General features: G+C 58.3%; 1 protein-coding gene across 1 annotated transcript; it reads right to left on the bottom strand.

Moving 5' to 3' along the window:
* Positions 1–932: 932 nt before the first annotated feature.
* On the bottom strand, positions 933–2,953 carry LOC120704344 (RING-H2 finger protein ATL43-like). Its single transcript, XM_039988702.1, has one exon. The coding sequence runs from the start codon at positions 2,749–2,751 to the stop codon at positions 1,555–1,557; it is 1,197 nt and encodes a 398-aa protein (XP_039844636.1). The 5' UTR covers positions 2,752–2,953; the 3' UTR covers positions 933–1,554.
* Positions 2,954–10,142: the final 7,189 nt, after the last annotated feature.

Here is a 10,142-nt window from a genome sequence, read left to right as displayed (position 1 = left end):
GCTGGCTGTGCCGACGTGTTGCGAATCGCCACGGCATGGTGCTGACGCCATGGCCAGGGCGTGCCCGCCGCGTACGAGCGAGCTCGTGGTCCGCGAAGAGAGGCAGAGAGCTCCTCCGGCGAGTGAGGCCAAAAAGGGAAGGCGGCTGCCATGCGCTGCGGCAAGCTGTAAAAGCCACAGCTGGCTGTACTGTACGCTACGCAGATTTTAAAAATCGCCAGCGAGACATACGCGATCAGTGACAGTGCGTACGACGGGATCAGCGAGTCCCCCACCTGCAGAGGCAGAACCCCTCCCTGGTCACCGCCGTGTCAGCCGGGCCACACCCTCCACGACCACGACGCAGGCAGGGGCAGCCGAGCAGGCAGGCCCTGAAAAAGTGAAAAAATTTCTTCAATGCAGCATCAGCAGCTGGAGGCAGCAGCAGGGCAGCAGGAGCGCAATTTAACGCGAGAACGTGCGCGCGCCGAGCACCGGACGCACGACGGCAGCAATATCGGCCTCCGCCTGGGCCGGCAGCGGGCGGCGAGCGTAGCCGTTGGGGCTTCCCGGCTCCGGTTTTTCCACCGGCCGGGCACGGGAACAGCCAGCAGACACGCGGTGATGCGCCGCACGGGAGGGCTCGACGGGTGCCGCCGCCGCGATCGGTGGCGGCCGCGCGGGAGGCAGGCGTGCGGACGCCCAACGCCCCCGCCCATGCGGCGCAGGCCCGCTAGATGGCGAGAGGCGAGCTAACCTACCTACGCCAAACAACGCGGGAAGAAACAAAACAAAAACGAGATGCCTGCCTGCCTGCCTGCCACGGCGAGGGGTGCGTGCGCTCATGTGCTAGGGCCACGCACGCCGGCACGCAGCTCCTGAGCAGCGAGCTCCGTGAATCCAAGCCCCCCGGCCAGGTCAGCCACCTGCGGCTTTGCTTTGCCTCGCCTTACACCAAAAAAAGCCGCGGCACTTTGCTTTGCTCATTACAGACAAAAGAATTTTCAGCAGCGCTAGTACAACTACACACCAACGCACACGCCCAGCCTTGAGCTCTCGTATGGTTCCCAAACCCCCGACCCGGCCGACGCAAGCCGCCAAAACCTCACCTGCGCGCCGCTCCGGCCACCACCGGCCACAGGCATTCACCGCCGCACCGCCGTGCTTCCCCGGTCCGGCCGCCGCAGGGGATCCGCGGCCACCGCGCCACCCGGCCATGCATCCAGCCTCGATCTCCGCGGCGCCATCAGCGGAATCCGCGCCGCACGTACCGGCTGGAGTACCGGGCAGCACCCGCCTCGAGATGCCCGCGAAAGCAACATCCCCCGTCTCCTCCTCGCGCTCCGGGCGCGGCTCCCGAGGCCGCGGCCGGCGTGGCCCCGGAAAGACGGGGAGGGGCCGCCATTATTACCGCGCTGCCCATCACGTGACCCAGCAGGCGCGAAGGGAACGGGACCGGGGCGTCGGCAATTCCGGCCAATCCTCAGGGGTAAAGTATAGCAGCGTCGACGCCTCGACGGGGAGGCGCTTTCCTCCCGGCAGCAACGTGGGCCCCGCCCGAGCGCGAACAGTGGCCTAGCAGGCGCTAGGGCCGTTACGCCCGGGCGCGGGCGGGCCCCGCGGCGCCCACCAGCTCGACGCGGGCCGCCACCGCCGCGGCTCCCCCTCGCGCGCGCCGGCGCGGATGGGCGGGAGGCGGCAGACGCCCGCCAGCTCCGACAGGCTCCGCACGCCGATGGCGCTCCGGGCGCCGCCCGAGCTGGCGACGGCCGCGGAGCAGGAGTAGCGGCCGGCGGCGTCCGTGACCAGGAACTCGGAGCGCACGAACATGAGGTCCGACGGCCGCAGGTCGCTCCACCGCTGCTGCGCCGCGGGGGCCGTCTCGCCCTCGCACCCGCCCGCCGTGCTCACCAGGATGCGGTGCCCGAACCGCCGGTCGAACGCCTCCGGATCCGGCTCCGCCACCACGGCCGCGGGCTCCACCAGGAGCACGCGGTCCTTGCGCACCTTGGCGCCGTCGAAGCAGCCGACGGCCACGCCGCCGTCGGCCGACCGGCGCGAGCTGGGGCCGACCCGCCCGGGCGCGCGCACCGACCCCGTGGAGTGCCGGCCGGAGATCCTCCGCCCGCCCGGCGCGGGCGACGGGGCGGGAGCGGCGGGAGGCGCCCCCGGGGACGCCTCCTTTGCCGACGCCTTGGTGTCCGGCGGGTCGGGCGGCCCCGTGGTGGACGGCTTGGGCGGCTCCGGGAGCAGCAGCACGTCCTCCGGGTCGACGCGGGAGCGGCAGAGCGGGCAGGTGGAGTGCGCGTCGAGCCAGGTGTCCACGCACTCGACGTGGAACCCGTGGCGGCACTTGGGCAGCAGGCGGAGCGCCTCCGTGGGCTCGAAGCGGCCGAGGCAGACGGCGCACTCGAGCCCCTCCTTCTGCCCGCGCAGCGCGCCGTAGCGGAACACGGGCAGCGACTCCACGACGGCGCGGTCGACGCCCGAGTTCCTCCGGTCGCCCGCCGCGCCGGCGCCTGACGACCCGAACCCGCCGCCGGCGCCGGCGCCGCCGGAGCCGTAGGGCCCCGACGACTCCGCGGCGCTGCGCTTGCAGTGCTTGGCGTAGAGCAGGAGGAGGAACGTGATGGAGAAGACGCTGGTGAGGATGCCCACGACGACGGCCACCCCGGGCCGGAACGGCGTGGCCGAGGAGTGCGGCGGCGACGGCAGCGGCGACTCCGCCGCGCCGTCATAGTCCGACAGCAGGAGCCGCCGCGACGGCTCCATCCGCGGCGAAGCTTCCCTGTTCCCTCCCGGTCCCAGGCCGATCGATCCGGGTGCCTGGGGGTGGCCGTGGCGCTGCCGCTGCCGGTGCCACCACGAAGCGCTTGCGATTTGTAATCAAGCGGTAGGGGTAATAATAGCGGTGGCGACTAGAGTCTAGTACTAGAGCCTAGCGGCGTGCCGGCCGCCACCACAGGCCACAGCGGGAGCAGTAGGCGGCTAGCAGTGGGGGCGGTGAGCGGATCTCCTGGCGACGGGGCCTCGTGGGCTCGTGGCGATGGAGAGAGGCCGCGCGGTGGGGGCCCGGGCGTGTGGGTCCCTGGGTCGCTGCGCTGCTCCGCCGGTGAGGCCACCCCCGTGCGGCTTGTCGCGGAGTGATGGGATGCGAGCTGAGACTGTGCGCCAGGGCACTGACAGTTTCCTTGTGGCCCGGTGGGGCCGTGTGTCAGGAGGGTAGCAATTTTTTTTCCCCGTGAAAGGAGCATGGGCCGGGGAGCAGCGACCCCTGTTTGGAGCGAGTAATGTACTCAATGCGCATTTAAGAACGGCGGGAGGGAGATTACTGTTCTGGGCACGGTGCGGGAGCCCGTTAATCCTTGCAGCCAGGGGCAGTATGGGGAACCCGCCCGCTTTTTAAAATCGCCTCGCGAGCGGGCGGGCGATCAGGAGGAGGGAAGGGAACGGAATGAATGCCCGTGGACGGAACGGAACCCCAGCAGAAGAGATGAGAAAAAAAATAGAAAAGGATCGGAGCAGACGCTGTGGGGGGTCGAGTGCACGAGGCGATTAGCGCACGACATGCAGCGGTGGTCCCCACATGGCAGGCAGCCGTGACATGGCAGACGTGGATGGCGTGCGTTCGACTCCAGGGAGGGAGAGGCATCACGATGGAGAGGGGACTTGAGTAGTTGAGTAGGAGTGGGCTGCTGCTGCGTCCGCGTAATCCATGCTCGGGGGGCACGTGAGCAGCGCAGGCCCAGGACTGCTCTCGCTCTGCGAGACTTGAATGTTTGCTGCCGAGAGGAAAAAAAAAAGATTTATTTTCCGAAGCCGCCGGCCTCCGCCCCGTGCGGCGGCGGCGGCAGCCCAGCCCGGGATCGGGGCGGCAGGACCAGCAGCGCCGCACTTTCCGTTTCAGGGATCGCCGAGCCCGTTTCAAGGGGCCGGCTTTATTAATCCGGCTCCCCGAGAGCTCGCTCGGTACGGCTGGTACCACTGTACTGTACTGTACCAGCACCACTCCGTCGCGTCAGAGCTGTGCTAGGCTGCTTGTACTACTAGCAAGCATCAAGTGGATGATCAGTGTGGTGTGGTTACCGTGGGTTGGGATTGGGACACGACAACGATCTTCCATTAATTGTTAAGATTGCCGCATGCCTTGATTTGTTTACCTTTGATGAGGGGGTGATGGTGGGATGCTCTCCGTCTCCGACTCTCCCTCCCAGCCCAGCTCGACCTCCACTGCACACTCCAGTAGATCTGGATGCGCCGGCACTGTGCAAGTACACACGCCAATGATAGCCCACCGCCACGGCCACTTGCTCCGCCTTCCGGGGGGAGGAGGGACCGGGTCCGTGTCCGTGGCCCCCCTGCACGACTCGTGTCCGTGTCCGTGCCTGTAGTCGTCGTTCCTCCGTTCCACTCTTGCATCCGATCAGATGGTCGATCGGCGGCAGCTAGCGATTGCTGGAATGCTGGGGCTACAGATCGATCGAGGTGTTCCACAACAGTTGGGTTGCACCCCACTGTATGTATGTAGCGCAATGATTTTTGCTCACTCGCGCCCGCACACTGCCACGGCGCCGGCGCCGGCGCCGGCTCGGCTTCTAAGTTCTAACGGGGTACGTCGGGACTCGGGAGGGTTTGGTAGTTCACTGCCGGCGAGCGTGGACGGGCGGATGAACAAAAGCTCTGGCCTCTGGCTGCTAGCCTGCGCTGCTGCAACAACCGGACGGACACGCGCGTTTGCGGATCGAGCTGTGGTGGGGAGGGGGAAGACCATGCAGCTAGCGTGGTTCGGTGCATCGGCGGGCGAGGACGGCGGCGACGGCGGTGACGGCCGCGGCCGGAACGCGACAGCCGCGGGCGCGCGGCGTGTCGTCGTCTGGCGCAGCGATGGAACGCACGTTGTATGCATGGGGACGGGATTGGGGATAACGAAGGATACGTCGCGGTCCTACTAGCCGCGAGACTAGGGCACTGTTATCTCCGACGGGGCGGGGTTCGTTGGACGTCACTGGATTGGATTGGATTGGATTGGTAGAGGAGGCAGTAGAGGACACATGAAGGAAGCGGACGACGAATGAAAGGGCGCGCTAGTTTTTACTGCTGTCATTTCCTTTGCTGTGCGTGCTTCAGCGGTTGCAGCATGCTTCAGGCGGGGAAAGCTCCATGTACATCTGTCAGCTTTTGTTCATTTTTTTTTTGGAATTTTGTCCATGAGACACTGTGAAAGAGTGATTTTGTGTGAAACACACTCCCAAAGTTGATTTTGTATTCAACACACTGTGAATGCACCGCTTGGTATGTAACACACCGCACCAAGCAACATGATAACTTTATGCTTAGATGTGGTGTAAAAAGTCCATTTTACCCTCAAGCCCACGTGTCCCTCCCTCTCTCAGCATCCTTTCTTCTGCGCTGCTGTCCAGTCTCCATTCTCTCTCCATGGACGAGCTCTCGTATGTTTGGGTGTCCGTGTGTGTGCAGTGTGCTGTAGCCTTTTCTTTTGAAATAGAATGTGTGTTGCATTGTTGGTTCCATGACGAATTGACGAGAAGAAAAAATCAACCTTCATGTGGATAAGTTGCCTTTCTCCTGTGACCAAGGAATCCAATTCCTGTACGAATTCTTCAGATGCATGCGTTTCGTAGCAAAAAAAATCTTCTTAGTTGGATTGATGCAGCATCGCCGCCGGTGCTGACACCGGCTGCACCTGCAAGTCCGACTGATACTCGTAGGGTGCTCGTCATCGAGGAGGCGCTAGCTCATTGAGATCCCATCGAGTTGGAACCAAAGCCTAGGTCTGCGCAGCCTTAGAGCTCCTCGAGGTCGTCGTCTGTGAGGCTCCTACACCGCTCCACATCGTCGTCCACCCCAACGCCGCCGCAAACAGGATGGGCCTCAGGCTCAGGCTGGCAGTTGAGAGAAAAGGGAACGAAGGGAGGAAGAAGATGGGACTAAGGGCAAAATAGTCTATTTACACTTTCGTTTAGCTGAAAATAATGATTATAGTTGATGTGGTGTGTTGCAGATCAAGTTAGGCATTCACAGTGTGTTAGAGACAATATCTGATTTTGTGGTGTGTTGTACACAAAGCCGTACTTTCACAATGTCCTGCGTACAAATTTCCCTTTTTTTTAAGCATCCAGAATTACTTGGGAGTTATATAAGATTTTGGATGCCCACGCTGACCGGACTCAACGCAGACGAGCTGCCCGAGTAGTCTCGGAACGCACCATACTGCAGCACTCACCCCATCCCACACACGCACACCCCACACACGCACGCTACAATACCAGTGGAAATCGTGGGTTGAGCGATGCTCGAACCCACGATCGTCAGCCTCCATACCCGGAGCGCTAGCCGCCCGAGCTAACGCTCGGTTCCCTTTGTTCATCTTTTTGCTGAGCCGTGTTTGGTTGATACACTGAATTTTTTTTCAAAAAAGATGAATGCATGCGTGAAGTACTAAACGAAGTTTATTTGCGAAACTTTTTTACAGATGGGTGTAACTTTTCGAGACGAATCTAATAAGCCAAGTTCCATCATAATTGGCTACAGTGATGCTACAGTAACCATGCCTAATCATCCTCGGATCGTATGGTCAAAGACCTTGTCGTGGTGCTGCAAACCACAGCCGAGTGGCGGAAGGCATCCGCCCTAGCCCAGAGGGTGTATACCCAGGGGTAGCTAGTCTTAGATCGGTCTCACTCAAGAACACGAGGAACACAGCAGGATTTAGAGTGGTTCGGGCCGCCGGAGCGTAATACCCTACGTCCACTGTGTGTTGTATTGCCTTCCCACGAGAGTGAGAAGGTTGCGTGAGCTTGAGTCAGTCTGGCTTGTGGAGATTGTGTGGAGATTGTGTGGAGATTGTGTGGAGATTGTGTGTTCTAGCGGGCGTGCTCTCCCTTTTATATGTCCAAGGGGAGCACGTACACTGAGCGGGCCCCGACATGTGGACCCGGCGATGTATTATAAACTACATTTTGGCCTTCAATGCCTCAGATCCGGAGATTTTGTCGTCGGCTTCCGTGCGTAGCTTCTGACCAGGGATGGTCTTGAGCTGTCCTGTCAGAGTAGAGTCCAGCCTCTGCAGCCGCGCGTCGAGGTCATGATGAAGCGCCGAACTACTGACTCAGTCCACTGTAGCAGCGTGCACTTGGTAACTGACGAGCCGCCTCGGTAACTGGCGATCCACAGTGTGGACTGACAAAAGCTGCCCCGTGCCCAGCGGCAGCAGAGCCTGCCTCAACCACTCGCACTTAATGCGGGTGGGTGAGGGAGCTTCCAGCGGAAGGCTTGCGCCCGCGCCCGCGTCTGCGTGACACGTGGCGGCTCCGGACCCCTCCCGAGCAGCTGGCTAAGCCGAGAGCTCACGGGGGGTCCGGATAGGCACGTGGAGGACCCGGACCCACCTGCGGGGACACGTGGTGACACCGGACCCGTCCCCGAACGGGAAGCGGGTCCGGGACCGTTGGTCCGGTGAGATGGAGTCGGAACCCAGGAGTCCGGCTGCTCAGCTCCTTAGGGCGTAGTTACGGATAACTACGCGAGTCTTGGTACAGTAGGAGTGGGTACCCCAGTTGTAGGGTACCGACAGACCTCATTAGCTACAACAACCGCTACAGTCCCATAGTTGTAAAGGTAGTTTCGAAATTAAATTTTATTTAATATCTCTAATTAGTGGTTAAAGGGCCGAAAAGTTTTCATGAAAATTTTTTCAGGGCCATCCAAACATGGCCGGGAGGATGCGGATCCGCGAGCTTGGTCCCAAACTTGCGAGCAGATAATCATAAAAAAAATGAAAAAAACTTGCGAGCAGAGCAGTCAGCAGAGCTCTGGATATGTTGGTGTTAGGTTAGTACTTCCTCCGTCCCAAAAAAGAAATGTGAATCTCGTTTCTCAATAAGTCAAACAATTTCGAGTTTGACCAAATTTATATAAAACAATATTAATATTTGTGTTACAATATAAGTATCTTTAGGTTAATCGTGTAATATATTTATATACTACATCTATTCGGGAATACAAATGTTAGTAGTTTTTTTATAAATTTGATTAAAATTGGAGTTGTTTGACTACTCAGCAAACAAGATTTACAACGGAGGGACTAGGTCTGCCTCCTACACTGCGCACCCCCCCCGGCCCGTGTGGTCCGTCTGTGTGCTACAGATTTTTTTTCTTGGGCCGATGCCCGAACCGCCGCATGAAGCCTGCTACAAACAAGGCCCGCACACAGTTGACGGGCAGCAGCGTACGCGGAGTTGGTCCTTAACTGCTTTCTTCAACGGCCCAGAGAACTTGCTGAGGCTTTCGATGGATGGATAGACCGGAACAACTATATGTCGTGCGTGCTATATTTGCTGAAACCATCGCGTGAAGGATTTCTGCTGCTGCCTCAGACTATGACCCCATCCTCCTCCCCTGGGATAGGGAGGTGGAGCGGTGAGGAAGGAAACACAGGAAGAAGATGTTCATATATGAGGTGATGTGGGAATTTCACGATGAGTTTGAGGCCATGTTGGCTTGAACTTGGCAGGGCACTGGGATGGCGCATACTCTTAGAGAATTGCATGACAAGTTGACATCTTTAGTTGGGAGTCTCAGTTTGTGGGATACACAGACGTTTGGCCATATCCGCCAGGAGTTGAAGGCGCTAAATGAGGAACTCGACCGTATGAGATCAGTTCCTTCGCGCATGGGGCCGTCGCATGCAGAGATCAAGGTGGTGGAGAGAATTATGGAGCTGAACTACAGGGCGGAAATTATGTGGAAACAGCGATCCAGAATAATGTGGCTGTCAGCGGGCGACAAGAACACACAATTCTTCCATCTTAGGGCCAGCCAAAGGAGGAAAAATAAAATCTCAAAGCTCAAGAAATCAAATGGTCAGTTCACTGAGAATGAGGATGAGATGGGAGCTATGGCGATAGATTTCTATAAGACACTGTACCGATCAGAAGGCACGACTGATATGGACCGTGTTTTGAACACAGTCCCTGTTAAGGTGACAGCGGCTATGAATGAGGGACTGTTGGCGCCCTTCGAGAAGGAGGAAGTAAAAATAGCTCTTTTCCAAATGTTTCCGACCAAGACGCCTGGGCCAGATGGCATGCCAGCATATTTTTTCCAGCGGCGATGAGGTAACTGTGGTTGTCCTCAGAGTACTGAGGGGGGGGGATGATCCATCAATATTTAATAACACCTGTATTGTGCTCATTCCAAAAGTCGATAGTCCGGAGGAGCTAGGCCAGTTTCGGCCAATAAGTCTTTGCAACGTGGTGTATAAAATTGCCTCCAAGGTGATGGCCAATAGGCTGAAGAAGGTGCTCCCTGATCTTATTTCAGATGAGCAGTCAGCCTTTGTGCCAGGGCGCTCGATTACTGACAATATAATTACAGCTTATGAGTGTATGCATTTCATGAAGAAGAAGAGAGCCCACGACAGTAGGTTCGCTGCCCTCAAGCTGGATATGAGAAAAGCCTATGACCGGGTAGAGTGGAGCTATTTACAGGATATTATGTTACGGCTTGGCTTTCATCGTTTGTGGGTCGACACCATTATGAGATTGGTAACATCGGTTTCTTTCTCTGTTCTTTTTAATGGGGAGCGACAGGAGAGGTTTGTACCTTCTAGAGGGATCCGTCAGGGGGATCCAGTCTCATCCTATTTGTTCTTGCTAGCAGCAGATGGCCTTTCGTGCCTCTTGAAGTCCAGAATCCAGTCATCGAACCTCAGCGGAATCACAGTGGCAGCCTCGGCTCCGATGGTTAGTCACTTACTGTTCGCAGATGACAGCCTGCTATTTTTTAAGGCAAATAGGGAGAGTGCGGATCAGGTGAAGGATGTGCTACATATCTACTGCCAAGCCTCTGGGCAGCGGATTAATATGGATAAATCTTTGATACATTTTGCAAAAGGTGTCAGCGGGAGCATTCGTGAGGCTGTCATGGACTCCTTACAGGTCCATAATGTTGCATTGAGTGAGAAGTATCTGGGCATGCCCTCGAATGTTGGTGTCTCAACAAATGGGGCGTTCAAGTACCTAAAAGATAGGGTGTGGAAGCGAGTTCAAGGCTGGCTCGAACAGACTCTTTCATCTGGAGGAAAAGAAGTCCTGATCAAGTCTGTAGCGCAAGCGATCCCAACTTTTTCTATGTCATGCTTC

Source organism: Panicum virgatum, chromosome 4K (genome assembly GCF_016808335.1).
Source record: "Panicum virgatum strain AP13 chromosome 4K, P.virgatum_v5, whole genome shotgun sequence".
NCBI classification, from domain to species: domain Eukaryota; kingdom Viridiplantae; phylum Streptophyta; class Magnoliopsida; order Poales; family Poaceae; genus Panicum; species Panicum virgatum.
The sequence above is the reverse complement of the archived record's forward strand: the minus strand, read 5'-3'. Positions and strand labels throughout refer to the sequence as shown.

What these genes read in the sequence shown, in the direction of transcription:
- LOC120704344 (XM_039988702.1), bottom strand. Translation starts at nt 2,751, where the DNA reads ATGGAGCCGTCGCGGCGGCTCCTGCTGTCGGACTATGACGGCGCGGCG.